Raw genomic sequence first — 23794 nt, 5'->3', positions numbered from 1 at the left:
GTTGTTGGGGTTAGATCCTAAGTCTTTTGGATCGCATTCTTTTCGGATAGGGGCGGCGACAGAGGCTTCCATGTGCGGTTTGTCTGCAGACGCGGTTAAACAGATTGGTAGGTGGAAGTCGGGGCGTTTTAAGTTATACGTCCGCCCCCAGGCGGTGGTCGGAAACTGAGTGGGGGACTTTTACGGGGAATGGGGGGGGGGCGGCCGGGGTGTGGTTGTTTCGTTTGAGGGTATCAGGCACTAAATGGTTGTTTGTTTGTGCTTTTGTATTGCAGAAACACCCCTTCCCTCCCCCCCGCTGGTCTGGATCTTGGGCCATTCTTACGTGTATTGGGGAGCCCGGCGAGCGGATGCGAGAAGGAACGGGAGACAGTTAGGCTTCGCCAGGGACGTGGCTCTCGTACGGTGGCTCGGGGTTCGGGGGTTAGGGTGGAGCAGGGTGTTACAAGAGGTGCATAAACATGCCCGATTAGACAGGCCTCCTGACGTGTTGGTCTTACACGTTGGGGGGAACGATCTAGGGGACAGGCCTTTCAGAATCCTAATAAAAGACATCAAGCACGACTTGTTGCGGCTATGGGTGTCGTTTCCAGGGATTACGGTAGTTTGGTTAGAGATGGTGGCGAGAAGGAGTTGGCGGAAAGCGCGGTCTGTTGAGAGGCTGAACAAGGCGCGGGCGAAGGTTAATAGGGCGATTTCAAAGTTTGTTAGTCGGAATGGGGGTGTTTGTATTCGGCATGTGGAGTTGGAAAGGACGGAAGAGGAACTTTGGTTGGCGGACGGGGTACACTTAAATGCGGTAGGGATCGATTTGTGGACCCTCGGCTTGCAGGGAGGTATTGAAAGGGCTCTGAGGTTGAGGGGGGTCTCAGGCACTTGAAGGTTATCAAGGTGCCTTCGTTGTGGCGTGTTATTGGTGGGTCCTTGAAGTTGGTTAAAATTGTTCGGGGAATCCATACGGGTGTGGATCCCCTCATTGGCATAATTGCTGGTCACCTGGTGATTTGGAGGGGAATCCCGACGGGGATGTCGGGGCCCTTGTGGGTGTGTTGGGGTTAAGGAAGGATTAACCCTTACAGTTGGTGCACCTGAGCCAGTGTGGGTAACGGCTGGGAGCAAGTTGGTTTTATGGTTCGGTTTATGGGGATCACCAGGGTTGTAGCTTCAAGGACCTTACCATATTGCAATTTTATTGGTTATGTATTTATGTTAATAAAATGGCTGCTATGGCCAGAATTATCCAAAGATATTCGGTGTCTGCGTAGTCATTTTAGATAAGAATGGGAATGGTGGAAGGAGACGGGAGGAAGACCGGAGTCAGCAATTCCAGGGTCAAGAGAGGACGGAGCATTGCCCCCCCCCCTCCCCCCCACGGGGCATTTGCGGAGGCCTGCATGACCCCTGATTGGTGGGGAGGTCAGGGTGTCATGGGTGGGGGGAGGGGGGGCGAGCCCGTTTTGAAAGGATTGGATGGGCAAAGGGGAGGAGCGGCACTTTCCCGCTCCCCTGGCTGAAGGAAGAGTCCCGCCCGCCCTCCCTGATATTTATGGTATGTCTGGGTGTGCATCATATGATAGACGGGGAGGAGGGGGGGGGTTATCGGGTCGTAGTGGCTGATTGGCGTGTTATTGGTGGGTCCTTGAAGTTGGTTAAAATTGTTCGGGGAATCCATACGGGTGTGGATCCCCTCATTGGCATAATTGCTGGTCACCTGGTGATTTGGAGGGGAATCCCGACGGGGATGTCGGGGCCCCTGTGGGTGTGTTGGGGTTAAGGAAGGATTAACCCTTACAGTTGGTGCGCCTGAGCCAGTGTGGGTAATGGCTGGGAGCAAGTTGGTTTTATGGTTCGGTTTATGGGGATCACCAGGGTTGTAGCTTCAAGGACCTTACCATATTGCAATTTTATTGGTTATGTATTTATGTTAATAAAATGGCTGCTATGGCCAGAATTATCCAAAGATATTCGGTGTCTGCGTAGTCATTTTAGATAAGAATGGGAATGGTGGAAGGAGACGGGAGGAAGACCGGAGTCAGCAATTCCAGGGTCAGGCTGAGGTGCAGTACCTCTGTGGTGACTGGAGCCTCCGGGGCGCCACAGAGGCATATGGTGGCTTCTTTCTCAGTGCACTGTATTATGGTCGTCAACATCTCTCCTAGCCAGTATACATGTACGCCAATCATTTTTTCCAATAAGATTGAACTGCCTATATAAATTTTAATAATTTTCAGAGACTTCAAAGCCAGCCCTTCGACAAACTTTTTGTCATGAGTGTACCTTGCTCGTTGGAGACCCTGGATGAATCTGGTGTCAGAAGGTCACAGCTACTTGCTGCTGGCAGGTTCACTACTGTTATTTGATAACATCTCGCTTGTGGTGCTGTAAGGATTAATCACCCCTTCCTGCTTGGCTGCTGGCTGTAGCTGTCAATCTCAGGTGTGGCTCTTTGGGGTCACTCCCTATTTAAGTCATGTGTTCTGATCACATGATACCTGTGATAGAAACTGAATCCCTCGTTTCTATGTGGTCCACGTTGGAAGGAGCTTGTTCTGGAAGAGGTGTGTTGCGTTGTGTGCAGCACTGGTTACTGCACTGAAGCCGCCGGGAGTGTTTTTCCTTGCATGTCTATTTCCTCATGTTTGTATCCTACCTTTTTGTTTCTGTATTGTAGAGGCATGTCTAGTGATCTCGTTGGCCTGCTCACTAGCCAGGGTGAGTTTAGGCCCAGCTGAGGGCCTAAGGTATCTGGCTCGGCGACAGGTTGGAAGAACCTGTATAGGGACGCTAGGGAGCTCAGGAGTCAGCTTGAGGTGAGTGCAGGAGGTTCCCCCTCACCCCTCTCCCTTGTGGCAGGTACCGCCATAGTATTGTGACCCACTGTGTGTTGTTACATCTTCTGGAGGTTTACCAGGTACTAGGTAAACCCTGATATTCAAGTGCGTGACACTTTTGTAGTAGATGTAAATATTGTTGACAAGAACATATAATACATTTATAGCCTTTTCTTAATTCGATCTTTGCCCAGTTTCTATTGTCGTTTATGAAATTTCTTCCAATAATGTAAAGGGAAATAGAAATAAAAAAGTAATTAATAAATTATTTAATAAATAACACAAATGAATCATTGACATATAAGTGTACCAGCACTTCTCTATCGCTTGTACAAAACGGTTCTGGACTCGTAAAAAATAATATGTACGCAAATTCAAAAACTTCATGTGCAATTAAAGCCAGAAACTATTGATGATCAAAGAAGACGGGTGAAATCCCTGCACACAAAAGCTTACAATCTACGAGGAGATGGAGCGAACACAAGAGGTAGAAGTATTTCATTTATAGAATTGTCCAGCCATGCACAAAATTGAGAAGACACACAATGTTGGGTAAAAGTTTTTGGCAACTACACGTAACACCTATGAAGCTTTTCTGACCTCCCATCCTACATCCATAGACATTACTATGGAGTCGGCTCTTCTGCAAATATAATGGCTCCCGCTCTTCTGGGAAGGAGTTCTACAAGATTTTGGAGGCGTCGGTGGGAATTTTGTCCCATCCTTCTGAAGACCATTTGTGAGGTTGGACCCTGACGTTGTGTGAGGCCGGGCTCACAATGTCCATTCTTGTTGTTGGATGGGGTTGAGGTCCGGGCTTTTGAAGGAACATTACTAGAACTGCGGCTAACAGTCTAACGATTTATTCCTCAGGAGACATCCCGTGCTTTTTGTATCAAGTGGCTTATTCAGTTTCTTTTTGCCCTAAAATAAAATAAATTATGATCAATTTATATTTTTACATTTTTTGTTAATTGTAGATATAATGTTAGAGAGGGATTTTCAAAATAATACAGATAAAAAGTTCTAGGGAGAAGACCTAACACATGCAGCACTCAAAATTTGCATTTTCGGCATTTCGGTTATAATTTATTTGTGAAATGCTTAGGTTGGTTTTCCCCAGAAAAAAATAGAGAAGAGCCGACTGTAAATGTAAAATATTCATTTGCATTTACTATATTCATGTAAAATGCACCAATTTAGTGTGTATAAATATGCTGCTTCCCAACATGAGAGGCAAAGACATAAGGACAGGAGAGGAGAAATCTCTGATGTTTGTGTGTGCTGTGTATGGGAGACATCATAGCAGCCTGTCTCCACCCAGCAGCTCAGAGGAAAAGAAAAAGTAGTGATAGAGAAAAACACTGGTGTAACATGTAGGACATTCGTAAAAACAAATATTCATAGAAATATATAGAAACAGGAGAGCAGGAGTCCCTGATGTCTGTGTATAGTGTGTGGGAGACATAATAATAGCTAATCTCCACCCACCAGCTCAGAGAAAATGAAAAATTAGAGAGAGAGCAAAAAACTGGTGTAAAATGTAGGACAGTCGTAAAAATAAATATGCATCTAAACATGCTTTATAGTCATACGAGAGTAGGAATCAGACATTTGTGTGTGTGCTGTGTATGGGAGACATCATAATAGCAATTCTTCCCCCACTAGCTCAAAGAAAAAGTAAAATTAGAGGGAAAACCTGTTGTAAAATATTGGACTGTCATGAAAAAATGCACGTAAATATATAGAAACTAGAAGGTGGCCCGATTCTACGCATCAGGTATTCTAGAATTTACGTATTGTGTAGTTCATGTATGATTTTTGTTATATATATATATAGATGTTGTTGTGTGTAGTTACCAAGTGTTTGTGTAGGGCGCTGTACATGTTCTGGGTGTTGTCTGGGTGTGATGGGGGGTGAGAGCGGTGTTGTTTGTGTGTTGCGTTGTTTGTGGAGCGCTGTGTGTGTAGCGTTGTGTGTGTGTGTTGCGCGGTTTGTGTGTGTGTGGTGTGTTTTGGGGGGAGGTATGTTTTATGCAATGTGTGTGTTGTGCGGTATGTGCGTATATTTGTGTGTGCAGCGTTGTCTGTGTGTGGGTGTCTGTGTAGGGCAGTTGTTTGTGGTTCCCAGTGTGTGTGTGTGGTGTGTTGTGCAGTGCGCGCGCGTGTGTGTGTGTGTTGGGGGGAGGTGTGCACTTCCCATCGTGCTCCATCCCCCATGCAGCGCACTCCCCATCGTGCTCCATCCCCCATGCAGCGCACTCCCTATCGTGCTCCATCCCCTATGCTGCGCCCCCCCCCCTTCGTGCTCCATCTCCCATCCTGCGCACTCCCAAACGTGCTCCATCCGCCATGCTGCGCACTCAGAAACGTGCTCCATCCGCCATGCTGCGCACTCCCCATCGTGCTCCATCCCCCATGCTGCGCACTCCGAAACGTGCTCCATCCGCCATGCTGCGCACTACCCATCGTGCTCCATCTCCCATGCTGCGCACTCCCAAACGTGCTCCATCCGCCATGCTGCGCACTCCCAAACGTGCTCCATCCCCTATGCTGCGCACCCCCCATCGTGCTCCATCTCCCATCCTGCGCACTCCCAAACGTGCTCCATCCGCCATGCTGCGCACTCCCAAACGTGCTTCATCCGCCATACTCCGCACTCCCCATCGTGCTCCATCCCCCATGCAGCGCACTCCCCATCGTGCTCCATCCCCTATGCTGCGCACCCCCCATCGTGCTCCATCTCCCATGCTGCGCACTCCCAAACGTGCTCCATCCGCCATGCTGCGCACTCCCAAACGTGGTCCATCCGCCATGCTGCGCACTCCCAAACGTGCTCCATCCGCCATACTCCGCACTCCCCATCGTGCTGAATCCCCCAAGCTGCGCACTCCCAAACGTGCTCCATCCGCCATGCTGCGCACTCCCAAACGTGCTCCATCCGCCATGCTGCACACTCCCAAACGTGCTCCATCCGCCATGCTGCGCACTCCCAAACGTGCTCCATCCGCCATGCTGCGCACTCCCAAACGTGCTCCATCCGCCATGCTGCGCACTCCCAAACGTGCTCCATCCGCCATGCTGCGCACTTCCAAACGTGCTCCATCCGCCATGCTGCGCACTCCCAAACGTGCTCCATCCGCCATGCTGCGCCAGCATCAGCCTCTCTACCCGCAGCATCAGCCTCGCTGCCCACAGCATCAGCCTCTCTGTCCCCAGCATCAGCCTCTCTGTCCCCAGCATCAGCCTCTCTGTCCCCAGCATCAGCCTCTCTGTCCCCAGCATCAGCCTCTCTGTCCCCAGCATCAGCCTCTCTTCTCCCAGCATCAGCCTCTCTCATCCCAGCATCAGCCTCTCTGTCCCCAGCATCAGCCTCTCTGTCCCCAGCATCAGCCTCTCTGTCCCCAGCATCAGCCTCTCTGTCCCCAGCATCAGCCTCTCTTCTCCCAGCATCAGCCTCTCTCATCCCAGCATCAGCCTCTCTGTCCCCAGCATCAGCCTCTCTGTCCCCAGCATCAGCCTCTCTGTCCCCAGCATCAGCCTCTCTGTCCCCAGCATCAGCCTCTCTCCTCCCAGCCTTCCCCAGCATCAGCCTCTCTCCTCCCAGCCTCCCCCAGCATCAACCTCCCCCAGCATCAGCCTCTCTTCTTCCAGCCTCCCCCAGCATCAGCCTCTCTCCTTCCAGCCTCCCCCAGCATCAGCCTCTCTCTCCCAGCCTTCCCCAGGATCAGCCTCTCTCCTCCCAGCCTCCGTCCTCCCAGCCTTCCACAGCATCAGCTTTCCTCTCCCAGCCTCCCTCAGCATCAGCCTCTCTCCTCCCAGCCTCAGCCTCTCTCCTTCCAGCCTCCCCCAGCATCAGCCTCTCTCCTTCCAGCCTCCCTCAGCATCAGCCTCCCCTTCCCAGCCTTCCCCAGGATCAGCCTCTCTCCTCCCAGCCTCCTTCCTCCCAGCCTCCTCCTCCCAGCCTCCTTCAGCATCAGCCTTCCCCTCCCAGTCTCCCCCAGCATCAGCCTCCCCCTCCCAGCCTTCCCCAAGATCAGCCTCTCTGCTCCCAGCCTCCTCCAGCACGCCGTGCTCCTCTGCCGACACTCACACACACGATCGCATACACTCACACACACCCGATCCCGACACTCACACACACCCGATCCCGACACTCACACACACCCGATCGCATACACTCACACACACAGACACTGACGATATCGCACATACGCGCTCACAGTCACAACATCCGGAGATACCACATGCTTTTGGCCATGTGATCCTCCGTCAGGTCCTGGAAGGTCACAACAGCACAGTATCGAGGCCGAGAAGCAAGCGATATCGCCGGATGCTGTGAGTGTGTGGATGCGATGTGATGTGTGTGTGAGGTGTGTGTGTGAGAGTGAGTGTGATCTGATGTGTGTGTATGTGTGTGTGTGTGCTGTTATGTGTGTGCGTGTGGATCTTCCGCCGCTGCAGGACCTTGATGCGCTTGCAACCATGCCAACGCATCCCGTCCCCCGCTCGCACGGGAGCCCACACCACTCCCGTGCGAGCGGGGGATGGGGGACGGGGGGGGGAGTACAGTACTCACCTCCGTGACAGCCGTGTCAGTTCGGGGAATGCGCGGGGGGGGAGAGGGGGGTGAGTATAGTACTCACCTCCGTGACAGCCGTGTCAGTTCGGGGAATGTGCGGGGGGAGGTGGGCGGGGCCAGAGCTAGCGTGCGTTGCGTGAGGGGGGCGTGGCGTGGCCGAATTGCCAATGCCTGCAGGGTGCCGGGGCGAGAGGCCAATCTGTGGGGGGGGCGGAGCCTGGGCGAGCGGCTGGCCAATCCGTGTGGGGGCGCAGCCTGGGCGAGCGGCCAATCCGTGTGGGGGGGCGGGGCCATGGCGAGCCCAGCGGCCAATCAGCTTTGTGTCACCGTAAGGACACAATTTTGGAGCATGACAGACAGACAGACAGACAGAATAAGGCAATTATATATATAGATGGGAGAGCAGGAGTTCCTAATATCTGTGTGTACTGTGTGTGGGAGACATAATAGCTCATCTCCACCCACCAGTTCAAAGAAAAAAAAAAAATAGAGAGCAAGAAAAAAATTGGTGTAAAATGTAGGACAGTCGTAAAAATAAATATGCATCTAAACATGCTGTATAGTAATGCGAGAGCAGGAATCACACATTTGTGTGTGCTGTGTATGGGAGACATCATAATAGCAATTCTCCTCCCACTAGCTCAAAGAAAAAGAAAAATTAGAGGGAAAATCTGGTGTAAAATGTAGGGCATAAAAAAATGTAAATATATAGAAACAGGAGGGCAGGAGCTTGTAATATTTGTGTGTACTGTGTGTGAGAGACATCATAGCAGCTGTTCTCCACATACCAGCTCAAAGTAAAAGAAAAGAGATAGAGGGAAAAACTGGACAATCGTAAAAACACAAATATGTATCTAAATATATATATAAATATATATATATATATATAAAATATATATATATATATATATATATATCTCGACAGGAGAGCAGAAGTCCCTAATGTCTTTATGTGCTGTGTATGGGAGACATCACCACCCAATAGCTCAGAGAAAAAGAAAAATTAGAGATAGAGAGAAAACCTTGTGTAAAATTTAGGGTATTCATAAAAAACAAATATGCATCTAAATATCTATAGAGACAGGAACAGGGGAGCAAGAGTCCCTACTGTCTATGCGTACTGTGTGTGGGAGACATCATAGCAGCTAATTCCACCCACCAGCTCAAAGAAAAAGGAAAATTAGAGATATAGGGAAACACTGGTGTAAAATGTAGGGCATTTGTAAAAATATATGCATTTAAATATATACAGAAGCAGGAGTCCGTAATGTCTGTGTATACTGTGTATGTGAGACATCACAGCAGCTGATTTCCACCCACCAGCTCAGAGAAAAAAAAACACAGATAGAAGGGAAGAACTTGTGTAAAATGTAGGGCATTCGTAAAAACAAATATGCATCTAAACATATTTAGAGACAGGAGAGCAGGAGTCCCTAAAATCTGTGTGTGCTGTGTATGGGAGACATCATAGCAGCTAGTCTCACCAGCTTAGAGAAAACTGAAATTTATAAACAGAGTCTGCAGAGGGAAAAACTGGGAAAACATTCAAGATATAAGGCACATAATGGCCAGAAATAATTTTATTCTTCATGGACATACAGAGGAAGTGCATTGTGTAGGGTGAGTAGGGTGATCCCATAAAATATTTAGTTACTACATCGTCTTTTTTGGAAGAGGATGGACTGAGTTGGAATGATGTGAATTTGAGAATCTAAAGCAACAGCTGTATCCAGTGAACCTTGGCTACCAAACTAGGGGGCTGGTGAAGGGTGACTTATCGATGGGACCCTGAAAAAATCAACTAGACCAGTACTGAATAGGGCTGCAGTGACCAAACAAGGTGGGAAGAAGCATATTATGACTGTTAGGGACCATGAGGAGAAGTGTGGGCCTGTGTAATGTGGTGCGTGTCCCCGGAAATAAGCCAATGAAGTGAGTGGATTAGACTTTGCTCAGTATGGTGTGTTTGGTGACTGCGTCGGAAAGAGAGGACACATCTCAGGGCAGTGCAAATCTCTAGGGAAAGTTCCAGATTCCCCTCTATATAAGAAGCTGACTCTTCTGTTTCATCATTATATCATTCATCATTTCCTCCATATTGGAAAAAGCTGTGGACTGAAAATACTTACCCAATATTTTTTCCAGATAATTACTAACGCAGTTATGGCCGAAATGAAAATCAAAAGGATAATGATGATGTAAATCCCAATAGTCTTCAAATCTGTATCTTCTTGACTTCCTGTGAAATGAATGTTAGAAATGTGTGAGGTCCAGGATCGCTCATTGCCCGGCACGCTGCTTTTCTTAGATGAGGGCAATCTGGCCATGGGTCTCCCGGAGGCTCGGGCTCCGAACAACAGGCTAGATTGCCATCATTACTAACTGCCCTGCATAGGCCCCCCTTCACTTCTGGGCCCCGGTGGAGCTGCACTGGCTGCACCGTCGGTATGTCTGCCACTGGTGAGGTCATAGAACTGACTCACTTGACTTTATACCAAACTTAAGAATTCTCCAAAATTTTTTAAAAAAATGTGCTGCAAAGCCTCTCATTTCCTTGAAAAGATGTGTGTAACATTCTGAGGTCTCCTATGACTGTAGTGAACATGTTTCAAGGTCTTTAACACAGACTTAGTAATGAACAAGTAATCTCATAACATATGGCTATTAATAAACGGGTGGTAACTGGTGGCAACTATCAGTCTATACCTCACACTCTAATCTGCACTATTACACACTATCTGAACAGTTTCATCAGTGTTTTATGGATTTTCTTCCAATCTCTTATATTAAGCTGTGAGCTGTCACGTCCTCTCACTATCCAGATTCACCCTAAAAAGGCTGCTGTATTTCCTGCTTCTGCTTTTGTGGCGCCCCTGAGGCTTCAGTCGCCACAGAGGTACTGTACCTCAGCCAGAGGTGTAGAATCCCATTCCCGGGTAAAGAGGAGGTCATCAACCGGTGTACACACAACCACATTACACTTTCATTTAGCAACTCACACCGAGCCATGGTTGGGGCCTAGTGCAACTAAATCCTTCGGTAGTGGCACCGTCCCCTAAGCCAGCTCAGAGGTGGAGTCTAGTTGGTGGGAGGACACTGTGGAAAGTTAGACAGTCGAGAAGTAGCAGTGGAGGAGTGAAGACTTGTGATCTGGAGCTGGTGCAGCTTGGCCCAGGCACACAAGAAAAGGGATCCTAGAGACTACGGGAAGTGTGCTATACACCCCTGGACTTGTTCCACATGTGAGTGGAGGGACTTGGCCGTAGAATGGGGATCCAGTCTCTAGACTAGAGGAGAAGAACCAACGTGTTCAGCTAGTAAAACCGTAGGCTAAGGATACTACAGGTACCAAAGCCAAATCCACACACGAATGTGCTGGAAGGTGACCACATAGGGCCAAGGGACAGAGCTTAAGGTCACCCTGTAGGGTCCATGCACACCGGCTCAGGGCACTGTGTGCGTAGGCGCGGGACAGGCGGGTGAGGTCAGTGCAGGAAGACGACCAGGGAAGGAACATAGAAGGGTGCACCAGTCTTGGCCTCCGAACTACCCGGGATCAGCACTCCAAAGGCGGTCACTGACTAGTCGTGTAACCTGGAACTTGCAACAGTGAATAAAACCTTGAGACTGCATTCCTGTGTCGCTTTATTTGCCTGCGCCTTCGGCCCTGCGCCCCTACTCCCAAGATCCCTCGGGCCCAGCTCTACCTGTGGAGAACTATGCCAACTCGGCTGCGTCACCATCTGCCCCGATGGCCCATCCCGCAGCATCGGCTACAAGTGGTCAAATACCACAGATGGTGTCACGACATCTCCCCTGTAAATATTCCCCCATTTAAACGACACCGCCAGGGTCAAGGAGTCGGGCCCTGTCGCTGTGACCTCCCAACAGAACCAGCCCGGTTCCGAGTGCCCCATGGCCCCGGTGGGCATGTGACTTTTATACAGACTATGACAGCTTCAACTAATTGGCTGTGCTATGTATCATGATTTAATAGATGGGAGGCATCTGAGGTCATATCAGCCTTCTATGGTTGATTCAGTTTTTGGCTACAAGCCATTTTAAGCAATCCTGGAAAGCGAATCACAAATTATTTAAATTAAGTTCATAAAATTGTGACACACATTCGATTTGCTTATCTAAATTTCTGGTAATTTATTATCTAAACCTTCAATGATAAGGGGGTTTCCACTTTGGGGAATCCCAATCTATTGTACATGTTTTATATTAGTGTGCAAACACATGGTCATATTAAAGATATACATTGTATGATGTTGTCTATCTGCACATATCGCACCACTTCGTGCCTCATCATTTTAAAAAGCACATGGTATATTTTTGGTTTGCACAGCTTCCATATAAATGCAACAGAAGAATGATTTTGGCATTGCTTTTCGGGGAGAATTAAAAACACACTCATAGATCACAGGACTCCGATGCCTCGGACAGTTCAGTCATCTATGACCACTGGATGGAATGACTGCAGATCTCATTAAGCACCGGTATTCCAGGACCCTCTTTTCATTAATTAGCCTGGCTTGTAGTCTACTGTACTTGACACCATGTCATTGCTATGATGCTATCACATCAGCCCAGCTGACCAGCAAGGGCTGGAAATGCCGGGAAGTATGAGGATCTGCAGGGCTCCTGTCCAGTGGTCACAGATTTCTGACCTGGCCATAAACGAGTGTCTTGTGAGTTGATTCTCCCATCTCTAATTGGCACTATTACTTTGGTGAGACTCCAACAATTACGTCATAATTAGAGATGAGCGAACCCAAGATTCAGTGTTTGGTTTTTGCACCAAACACAGACTTTATAAAAAAATAAAAATTTGAGTTCGAAATTTGGGTTCTTTACGTATGCTGACTAGTCACGCGAGCATCGCTGTGTTCTCGTAAGCTCAGTGCTCAGCCCAGTGCGAGCCGCTTGCAGTGTTTTAATGGCTCACACTGGGGGTAACACCAGCGTCATTGAACGTAGTGTGTACAAAAAGAAGTAAAATATTGGAAAACCCCATCAACCTGCCCCCGGAAGTGATCTGTTTATGGATGGCTGCATGTGAGTGGAGAACCGACTGACTTCCATTGGGATTCAGGTCAAGTCCGAAACCGAACTTTATCTAAAGTCTGGATGATCCTGCCAAGCCAAATTTCCACGGGTCTACTCATCTCTAGTCATGATCAGGAAAGGAGATTGCTGGATTATATGAAGGGGTTGTCCAAGAATTTTGCCCCTTGATGTGATTTTAACTGGTCCCGTGAGTGATGATGATCTTTTGTATAAAGTGTGCAGCTCGGTATCCTTTGAAGTGAATTAGATTATCTTACAGTACCTGAGAACGCTCATTAAACAGTGTACAGAGCTGTGGTGTTCCAGCTGCAGACACTTTCGGGACTTGGTAATAGCTAATTAATGGGGTACCGGGTGTTGGATGATCACATAAAATTGATGGCCTATCTAAAAAACAGGCCATCAATATCAAAATCCTGGACATCCTCCATAAAAACCCCCAGAGATGAGGAAGCAGAAGTTGGTCAAGTAGGGAAATGTGAGATATAGTAAGAAATACTTCCTATTCTAGAAATATGTGTCAATTTTTACGTTTTTGATATTAGTAAAGAAACTGTACAGAAACCAAGTAGAGTAGATCAAATTTGCCTTCAGTTTCACCAAAAATATTTATATACAGTATATGCCTCTTTTTGCAATTCCATTTGATCAAGTGGAGAAAAGCAATCTGCTGGCCACCATTTTTGGTGGAGGAAGGTTGAACTATTGGTGGAGGAAGGTTAACTTAGATAGACCTAGGTCTTTTGTCAAGATATGTAGTTATGTAATTTTACTTAATTCTTTTCTAAACTTGGAAAGGGTAAACCTCCCCAAAAAAAACAAAAAAAACCTTCATACTCAGCCCTTCACCTTTCCTATTCCAGCAGCCCTCTGCTGATTTGCTTTCTCACGGGGAGAGGTGAGTGTAATAATTTTTTTTTATATCCCTCCATTTATTGTACTCTACGATCTCGTATAGCATGACAAACTGCATTTACTGGTCATTTGACTAAAATCAAATTCTACAACCGAATCTGTCAAATCGAATTTCATTTGAGTCCCTTGTATCTAAAACCTCACAAGATACTGAAGCACAAAAGTGGACAAAACTTGACAGGTCTTGGTTCATCTTTGAACCTACGCATGTATGTGTGGCAACTAGAGTGATCCCGTCATAGATATGTTTTTTTGAGAGCCTGACTTAAAAAGTTATCAAATATTCTAATACTTACCAATGTACTTTATTTCTGTTGTTAGATATTTCTCTGAGCTGAGGGCGGGGTGGCGGACCACACAGCTTAGATGGACGTTTTTATATCCGGTGCTGGAGATGTTTAGAGTAAAGTTACTTATAACCGTCTCGGTTTCATTCTGGTTGACAATAGAGTAAACTTCTGGAACTATATCCAGGTTTTCCGGAAGTTTCCATGAAATGTTAGGAGCAGGTTTCCCAGTGGTGGAGCAGGTGACAATGTACAGCATGCCTAAGATGTCAGGGTGGCCGATCTTATGTACTTCAAGGTTGGGTTCCAATATTTGTTCCTCTGGACATAAAAAAAGTAGAAATTAAAATGCTTGTAAAGTGTAAATTTAAAGTTAGGTCAGGTCAACGTTGGCCAAAATTTCAGAAGAATTAGGCAACCAACTAATGTGTTGGAGGCCCTCCCAACTTTCCTCCACAGATGATGTTGGGGAAAGAAGGGTCGAGAATATTGAAATACAACTTTCATCTGGTCACAAATTTGGATAGAAGATGGTCGAGGAGAAGAGAGATAAAGACCTAGAGAATGAGGTCACTACATAAAGGTTGTAGAAACCAAATAATTGGAGCATTTCAATGTTTGATTTTTAGCCAAATATACATGCATTGAAGTGCGAAAGAAAATTCACCTCAAGTAGAAGACCCCTACAGAGTCCTCCCAGAGATTCCAGTCCTTACCCCAAAATGACACTTACCATAGACTTCAAGGCAGATGGTTCCAGTGGAGGCTCCCAATGGAAACAGATTGAAGATACATTTAAAACATCCCTCGTCCTCCTGGTTCACGGGGTTGATCGTTATTGCTGAGTTATTGAGAGTTTTGTGCAAAGACTGTTTTATTCGATTCATGTAGTAACCAAGAAGTTTCTGCCCATACGTCTTACTGATGGTAGCCACGGCCCCGGTAAAATTGCCAGATTCTTTATACCATGTGATTTGAATGACATTTGGTTCATTGGACATCAGTTGACACTCAAGAGTTACGCTGCCGCCAATTTTTGAAGTTTTCTTTGCAGCATGCCTAACTTGTATTGACCCTTTTGAAATAAAAGTGTAAAAATAGTAATGTAATTAGTAATGAATAGTAAGGATATGTGTAAACCCATGTTATATCCCTGAGCGTTGCCTCTCTGGGTATAGTATCTTTTGAGGAAGGAATGGATATTCCTTACCATTCATTAGCCATGAAAGGTCTTTGAGGCCAATGACCTAGCCCATAAGAATGTACAGTTCCCCATGTTCCTCAATAGTCATTTATTTCCAGAATATGGTCACCTTTCAGTTAAAACCTAAAATAGATAGATTACAGTCTTGAACGCCCCCAAAGATGAGCGCATAGGTTCCCATGTCTTTCACTATCTATTCCAATAGGGATAGTCAAGTTTTTTTGGTTATACCTTAGTGCATATCAAATTGGACAAATCATTATAATCATAAGATACACAATTCTGGCTGCCTGCAGTCACCACTAGAGGGAGCTTAGGACCCTTCTGCTGCATACAGTGGGTTTTTTCTTTTCAATTTTAATACTATATGTAAGTCCATGTATAAGTTACAAAGCTCTTCCTATGCTGACAGCTCTAAATGCCATATCTATGTCAAAAATGTAGAGATCTGTATTAAAAAATGGAACTCCGACCACTATAAGAATATACAGTACTGTGCAAAAGTTTTAAACAGGTGCAGAAAAAATAAGAATATTTTTTTAAAAATTAAAGAGCTAAAAGTTCATTTTTTATCTACAGTCATATGAAAAAGTATCTTCATACTAAAATGATGATCATTCTCAACTTTTTGGAAGTGTTGCTTTAATTTAGATTTATTTTTTTTGCTTATTCACTTGGCATTTAATAAATACAGTCATATGAAAAAGTTTGGGCACCCCTATTAATGTTAACCTTTTTTCTTTATAACAATTTGGGTTTTTGCTATTTCAGTTTCATATCTCTAATAACTGATGGACTCAGTAATATTTCTGGATTGAAATGAGGTTTATTGTACTAACAGAAAATGTGCAATCCGCATTTAAACAAAATTTGACCGGTGCAAAAGTATGGGCACCTCAACATAAAAGTGACATTAATATTTTGTAGATCCTCCTTTTGCAAAAATAAAAAGCCTCTAGTCGCTTCCTGTAGCTTTTAATGAGTTCCTGGATCCTGGATGAAGATATATTTGACCATTCCTGTTTACAAAACAATTCCAGTTCAGTTAAGTTTGATGGTTGCCGAGCATGGACAGCACGCTTCAAATCATCCCACAGATTTTCAATGATATTCAGGTCTGGGGACTGGGATGGCCATTCCAGAACATTGTAATCGTTCCTCTGCATGAATGCCTGAGTAGAATTGGAGCGGTGTTTTGGATCATTGTCTTGCTGAAATATCCATCCCCTGCGTAACTTCAACTTCGTCCCTGATTCTTGCACATTATTGTCAAGAATCTGCTGATATTGAGTTGAATCCATGCGACCCTCAACTTTAACAAGATTCCCGGTGCCGGCATTGGCCACACAGCCCCAAAGCATGATGGAACCTCCACCAAATTTTACTGTGGGTAGCAAGTGCTTTTCTTGGAATGCCGTGTTTTTTTGCCTCCATGCATAACGCCTTTTTGTATGACCAAACAACTCAATCTTTGTTTCATCAGTCCACAGGACCTTCTTCCAAAATGTAACTGGCTTGTCCAAATGTGCTTTTGCATACCTCAGGCGACTCTGTTTGTGGCGTGCTTGCAGAAACGGCTTCTTTCGCATCACTCTCCCATACAGCTTCTCCTTGTGCAACGTGCGCTGTATTGTTGACCGATGCACATTGACACCATCTGCAGCAAGATGAAGCTGCAGGTCTTTGGAGGTGGTCTGTGGATTGTCCTTGACTGTTCTCACCATTCTTCTCTGCCTTTCTGATATTTTTCTTGGCCTGCCACTTCTGGGCTTAACAAGAACTGTACTTGTGTTCTTCCATTTCCTTACAATGTTCCTCACAGTGGAAACTGACAGTTTAAATCTCTGAGACAACTTTTGTATCCTTCCCCTGAACAACTATGCTGAATAATCTTTGTTTTCAGATCATTTGAGAGTTGTTTTGAGGAGCCCATGATGCCACTCTTCATAGGAGATTCAAATAGGAGAACAACTTCCAAGTGGCCACCTTAAATACCTTTTCTCATGATTGGATACACCTGCCTATGAAGCTCAAAGCTCAATGAGGTTACAAAACCAATTTAGTGCTTTAGTAAGTCAGTAAAAAGTAGTTAGGAGGGTTCAAATCAAGAAATTGATAAGGGTGCCCATACTTTTGCACCGGTCAAATTTAGTTTAAATGCGGATTGCACATTTTCTGTTAGTACAATAAACCTCATTTCAATCCAGAAATATTACTCAGTCCATCAGTTATTAGATATATGAAACTGAAATAGCTGCTGCAAAACCCCAAATTGTTATAAAGAAAAAAGGTTAACATTAATAGGGGCGCCCAAACTTTTTCATATGACTGTATTTATTAAATGCCAAGTGAATAAGCAAAAAAAAATAAATCTAAATTAAAGCAACACTTCCAAAAAGTTGAGAATAATCATCATTTTAGTATGAAGATTGAAACTTGGTCTTTAACGGAAACTGAAACAGCTGTGTAGGAGGCTTGAAAGTGAGTGAGGAACAGACAAATTCTGAGAATGTAGAAGACAGTTTCATGTCATACACCGTGGCAAGGCTGAGCTCAGCAACAAGACGCAAGGTAGTTATACTACATCAGGAAGGTGTCAATCATGCCAACATTTCAAAGCATATTTGGGTTTCAAGATGTGCTGTGCTCTTCAACCTTTTTTAAAGATGTACCATGAAATTGGCAACTATGAGGACTGTAGACGTAATGGTCGAAAAGGGAACTTATTGACAGCAGTTGGAAGAAACATCATGCTTACTTTCCTTTTAAATTAAAAATTATCCAGCAGTGCCATCAGCTCAGATTTGGCAAAAACCAGTAACACCTAGCTACACCCATCTACTGTTTGGATAATTCTGGTTAAAAGTGGTCTTCTTGCAATGGAAGTAAAGCCAAGCAACTCAACATTATTATTATTTACGGCTTAATTGCTATTACAGTATTTTGTATATCGTACACTTGCACCATTTAGGGCCTTTCACGTGGCACTAAAGGGCGATTTTAGGCTTGTTTAACCTAATAAATAAATAACTAAAAAAAAATGGTGAGGGGTCCACCCTAGTTTTGATAACCAGCCAAGGTAACACAGACAACTGTGGACTGACATTATCAGACTGGGAAGGTCCATGGTTATTAGGCCCTCCCCAGCCTAAAAATGTCAGCTTGCAGCTGCCCCAGAATTAGCGCATTACATTAAATGCATCAATTCATCTTAATTGCCCTTGTGCTGTGGAAACAGTAGTAATACTTGTGGGGTTGATGTCAGCTGTGTAATGTCAGCTGGCATCATACCCAAAGGTTAGTAATGGAGAGGCATCTATTAGACACCCTCATTACTAGCCCAGTAATAAAAAAAACACATACAGGGAAAAAAATAGTATATTTGAATAAATACTCTCCCACACTATCTATCTTTCCCCAATTTATTGTCAAAGATATTCCTACGAATTTCCATCGTAATCCACGTTCCCCGAAAGCAGCTCTGGAGACTGTAAATAGCAGTAAAGTACATCTATTCTCAGGCATCGGGGAGTGATGAAAATCACAGCTGTCGGCTCAACGCTGCACTCAGTGAGACCTGAAAATGGTTATGAGAGTTATCTCACTACTTGACACCTGTGAATAGCTGTACTTTACTGCTATTTACAGTCTCCAGAGCTGCATCCAGGGAACGTGGATTATGATGGAACTTGGTAGAAACATTTTAGATAATAAATTGGTTTGTGTATTTTTTTTTATTACTGGATTAATAATGTGTCTGATAGACTCCTGTCCATTACTAACCCCTGGGTTTGATGCTGGCTAACATCACACAGTTGACTTCAACTCCAAAAAAATATTACCCTATTGCTACCGCACCAGGGCAATCGGGAAGAGCAGGGCAAAGTGCCAGAATTGGAGTATCTAATGTGATGCACCAATTCTTTGGTAACTGTGGGCTACTATTTTTAGGCGGGAAGGGCCAAATAACTATGGACCTTCCCAACCTGATAACACCAGCCCCCAGCTGTCTGCTTTACCTTGGCTTCATTTCAAAATTAGCGGCAGCAACCTTGGAGTCAGAGATGCTTCTCCATGTGTTCCCATTCCATTTGAGCACTTTATCCATCCATTTCAGCTATTCTCCTGTCTGCCAGACCTCCTGTTAGAGTCTTACTGAAAAATGCTTGAGTTTCCTATTGACTTCTATTATACTTGTTACTCGAATCGAGCCAGTCCAAGCGTCCCACCTGCTCCAATCGAGAACTCAAGCATTTTAGTGCTCAATTGTGGCTCATTATGGTGCCATGGTGACCTCACATGTTTTAACACAAACTGCTAATATTAACATCGGAACTGAGATGCCCACCAGGGCCGTGGGACACTCGGGGCCGGTTCTGTTGGGAAGTCATGGCAGTAGAACCCAACTCCGTGACCCTGGCGGTGTCGTTAAATGAGGGATATTTAAAGGGGATGAGTCGTAACGCCACGTATGGTATTCGGCAATGTCTGGCTGACGCTGCTGGACGGAACCGCTGTGGCAGATGGTGTCGCAGCAATGATGGTACAGCTACCCACAGGTGGAGCAGGGCCCCAGGGCAACTGGAATAGTCTATGATGGAGTAATTAACGTTGGGGTGCAAGACCAAAGACGCAGCCAAAAACTGGATTACACAGACACTATAGTTTCCTTTATCTTTTTACTTGGTAGTGGATGGTGCAGGCCAGGAAAACTAGCTCAGATGGTAACGGAGGTCCGGACAGCCTGGAAACAATTGGGGTATCCACCTAGCCAGGTGAATTCGTAGGCCTCCCTTCTGCATTGTCCCATGTAGGTCCCTGCTGCTTAAAGCTATGCGGCCCTCTTCCTGGTGCTTTCTCTCACCCATATGGCAGATGGTGCGAGCCTTTTACAGCTGCCGCTTCTCTGGTAGCAGCTCTGGGCTCTCGTATACTGCTGTGCCCTGGGTGGTTTGAGTGCCAGAAGACATGCAGTATCCTGCCCTCTGAATTCAGCTGTCAGGCCTACAGTACCCAGACAACCAAGGACTCCAGCGTCCTGTGTCTCTTCGCTCTGCTCTGGAGTGAGCTCTGTCACTCTCTGCTCCCCCAGGCTTCTGTTCACTTCTTTCTCACTCCTCTTCCCTGTTTCTCACTAACTGACCCCTCCCTCAGGCCAGAATGTATAGGGAAGCTCCCCTTAAACCGGGTCCATGAGCTCCCCTTTCTGGTCTGGAGTCAGGAAAGCATTGGCAGCTAGTGCTACCTAGCGTGGGGGACCCCCTTTCTTGCTTCCTGGCATAACATTACCCCTGTGAGAAGGCCAATGCTACTGTGACACCCGGACCACTGGGGTGCCACAGAACTCAGAACTCTAAAAATTGGAAATTTGAGAAAAAATACTGTCTTGTTAGAAAATGGAACAGAACTTTTGCCCTGACCTGATGCAGCTGATAACAGAAAAAAATAGACTACATTCCACTGCACAGTAAAGCCTATTTAGATGTAACAATTCTCGTTTCATACTATGGGTTGAGATAAATATCAAACTGATTACCCAACAAATGACATAATAAGACATGATCATTATTTACATCGAGGGAACACGCTGCCAACATCATGATTCCACTTGGAGGCAGAATAATCGTATTTATGACTGTTTTTGTTATCATGCGAATTGGACAGTAATAATAATTCGTCAATAGACTATTGATCAGCCTGTACAATAGATGATGCCTAGGTCTCTGTGACTATGGGTCGTATGGCCAAATCTGCAATCAACTTTCTCCTAAGCATTGCTTTCACTCCAGTTGGAAGGCACCAGGGTTTATGATTACAAGTAGTGTCTAAAACATTGTTCCCCACATTACTGCAAGCAAGAAGTTCCCCGTACGAGTGACAACCATTAAAGCTAAATTATTGGCAGATACCAAATCTCTAAAACAGTAATAAACACAATACCTTATAACAGGGTAAGAAGCAGACCCTCCATAACAGTTACAAATAGAGAACTCCAGTAAGAGTAACACTCACCTAGTGCAGAGCTACAAAGAAGCACAAGTATGCCCAGAGGCGTCATGCTGTATTGTGAAGTTGCCAGGAAATAAGTCTCAAAGTATCATACGGTAGTAGAAAGAGGAACTGAATCTAAATAAACACAGCTGATGTAAAGCGTGATCTTCTAAGCCCTTACTGACATATGACATACTTACGGTACTTTGCCAGTATATTTCCCGGCAGATGATGGCTGTCATCTGATCATCATTTTGATGAACCATGTTTGCCTCTTTCTGTTTTTCTGTCTGTCTTTTTCTCTGCCTGTCTGCCTCTGTCTGTCTGTCTGTCTCCCTCTCTTTTTGTCTGTCTGTCTGCCTCTTTCCCTGTCTCTCTCTCTCTCTGTCTCTTATCCTTTCTCTCTTTCCCTATCTCTCGCTGTCTGCCTCTTTCCCTGTATGTCTCTCTGCCTCTTTCCATCTTCATCTGTCCCTGTCTGCCTCTTTCCCAGTCTGCCCCATTCCCCGTCTCTCTCTTTCTGCCTCTTTCCCATCTGTCTCTATCTGTCTATCTGCCTCTGTCTGTCTGCCTCTTTCCCAGTCTGCCTCTTTCTCTGTCTGTCTCTTTCCCTGTATGTCTCTGTTTGTCTGTCTTTTTCCCTGTCTGTTTCTGTCTGCCTCTTTCCCTGTCTGTCTCTGCCTATCTGCCTCTGCCTGTCTGCCTCTTTTCCAGTCTGCCTCTTTCCCTTTCTATCTCTTTCCCTGTCTGTCTCTGTCTGTCTATCTGCTTCTGTATGTCTGCCGCTTTCCCTGTCTGCCTCTTTCCCTGTCTCTCTCTTTCTCTGTCTACCTCTTTCCCTGTGTGTCTCTGTCTCCTTCCCTGTCTGTCTCTCTGTCTGTCTCTGTCATCTGTTTCTTTCCTTGTCTGCCTCTTTTTCTGTCTGTCTGTCTGTCTCTTTCCCTGTCAGTCTCTCTCTGTCTCTTTCCCTCTATACCTCTGTCTGTCTGTCTCTGTCTGTTTGTCTATTTCCCTGCCTGTTTATCTGTTTACCTTTTTCCCTGATTATTTCTGCCTCTGTTTGCCTTTTTCTTTGTCTGTCTTTCTGCCTCTTTCTCTGCCTGCCTGTTTCTTTCCATGTCTGTCTGTCTCTGTCTGACTCCCTGTCTGTCTGCCTCTCTGTCTGTATCCATCTCTGTCTGTCTCTGTCTCTATCTGTCTGCCCCTTTCCCTGTCTCTCTCTCTGTCTGTCTTCCTCTTTCTCTGTCTTTCTCTTTCCCTGTCTGTCTGTCTCTTTCCGTCTCTTTTTCTGTATGTGTGGCACCCGTGAGGCTTCAGTCGTCACAGAGGTACTGCATCTCAGCCAGAGGTGTGGTATCCCATTCCCAGGTAGGGAAGAGGTCGCAAACCGGTGTACACACAAACACATTACACTTTCATTTAGCAGCTCACCACCGGGCATAATTGGGACCTGGTGCACTTAAGCTATGGTATAGCTATCCTTCGGTAGTGGCACCATCCCCTAAGCCAGCTCGGAGGTGGAGTTTAGTTGGTGGGAGGACACTGTGGAAAGTTAGTCGTGAGGGAGCAGTGGAGGAGTGAATACCTGTGGTCTGGAGCTGGTGCAGCTCGGCCCAGGCACAGGAGAGTAGGGGTCCTAGAGCCCACGGGAAGTGCGCCATACTCCCCGTGGTCTCATTCCCAGAGTGGAGGGACTTGGCCCCCAACGGGGACCTGGTCCCTAGACTAGAGGAGAAGAACCAATGTGCTCAGCTAGTAAAACCGACGGCTAAGGATACTGCAAGTACCGAAGCCAACACCGCACACAAATCCACTGGAAGGTGACCATATAGGGCCAGGGGACACAGCTTCAGGCTACCCCATAGGATCCGAGAACACCGGCTCAGGGCACTGTGTGCGTACGCATGGGACAGGCGGGAGAGATTAGCGCAGGAAGAGGTCCAAGGAAGGAACATAGAAGAGTGCACCGATCTTTACCTCCGAACTACCCGGGATCGGCTGGATCCTCACCACAGCAGAACTCCGCACTCCAAAGGTAACCACTGACTAGTCATGTTAACTTGGAACAACAATCGTGAGTAAAGAACTTGTGACTGCATCCCTGTGTTGCTCTGTTATTCTCCTGCGCTTTCGGCCTTGCACCCCATCTTTACATCCAAAGGACTACTACTCCCAACAGCGCTGGGGTCAGCTGTACCTGTGGAGAGCGATACCAAATCAGCAGATGGTGACACACATCTGCCACAGCGGTCCCATCACGCAGCGTTGGCTATATGTGGCCGAGTACCACAGGTGGCATAATGAACTATCATCCCCTGTAAATAATCCCCTCCATTTAAACGACACCGCCAGGGTCATGGAGCTGGACCTTATGCCGTGACATCCTCATCCTCCCAGACAGAGAACGGCCTGGTAACGAGTGCCCCATAGCCCCAGTGGGTGCGTATTATGCCTCTGTCTGTCGGTGTCTGTCTCTTTCCCTGTCTGCCTCTTTCTCTGTTTGTCTGTCTCTTTCACTGTCTGTCTTTGTCTGCCTCATAGGCTATCTGTCTCTTTGTCTGTCTGTCTGTGGTCTCTTTCCCTGTCTCCCTCTGTTTCTCTGTCTCTGTTTGTCTGTCTTTGTCTCTCACTGTCTCCCTCTGTCTGTCTGTCTCTGTTTGTCTGTCTCTCTTTCGGTCTGCCTCTTTACCTGTCTGTCTCTGTCTGTCTGCCTCTTTCCTTGTCTGTCTCTGTCTCTTTCCCTGTCTCCCTCTGTCTGTCTCTCTCTCTCTCTGTCTGTCTATGTCTGTCCTCCTCTTTTCCTGTCTGCCTGCCTCTTTTCCTGTCGGTCTCTGTCTACCTCTGTCTGTCTGCCTCTTTCCCTGTGTGTCTCTGTCTGTCTGATTCTGTCTGCCTCTTTCTCTATCTCTGT

General features: G+C 46.2%; 1 protein-coding gene across 1 annotated transcript; it reads right to left on the bottom strand.

The window, feature by feature from the left end:
• Positions 1–3159: 3159 nt before the first annotated feature.
• LOC142281511 (OX-2 membrane glycoprotein-like) lies at positions 3160–20950 on the bottom strand. Its single transcript, XM_075332860.1, has 5 exons — positions 20905–20950; positions 14422–14763; positions 13698–14009; positions 9543–9652; positions 3160–3755 (listed from the first exon to the last, which is right to left on the bottom strand). Exons 1-5 carry the CDS (start codon positions 20948–20950, stop codon positions 3678–3680), a joined length of 888 nt encoding a protein of 295 aa, XP_075188975.1. The 3' UTR covers positions 3160–3677.
• Between the last annotated feature and the right edge of the window lie 2844 nt (positions 20951–23794).

The sequence above is a fragment of the Anomaloglossus baeobatrachus genome, chromosome 2 (genome assembly GCF_048569485.1).
Source record: "Anomaloglossus baeobatrachus isolate aAnoBae1 chromosome 2, aAnoBae1.hap1, whole genome shotgun sequence".
Lineage (NCBI taxonomy): Eukaryota > Metazoa > Chordata > Amphibia > Anura > Aromobatidae > Anomaloglossus > Anomaloglossus baeobatrachus.
Note: the sequence above shows the minus strand (reverse complement) of the source record. Positions and strands in the feature narration are given on the sequence as shown.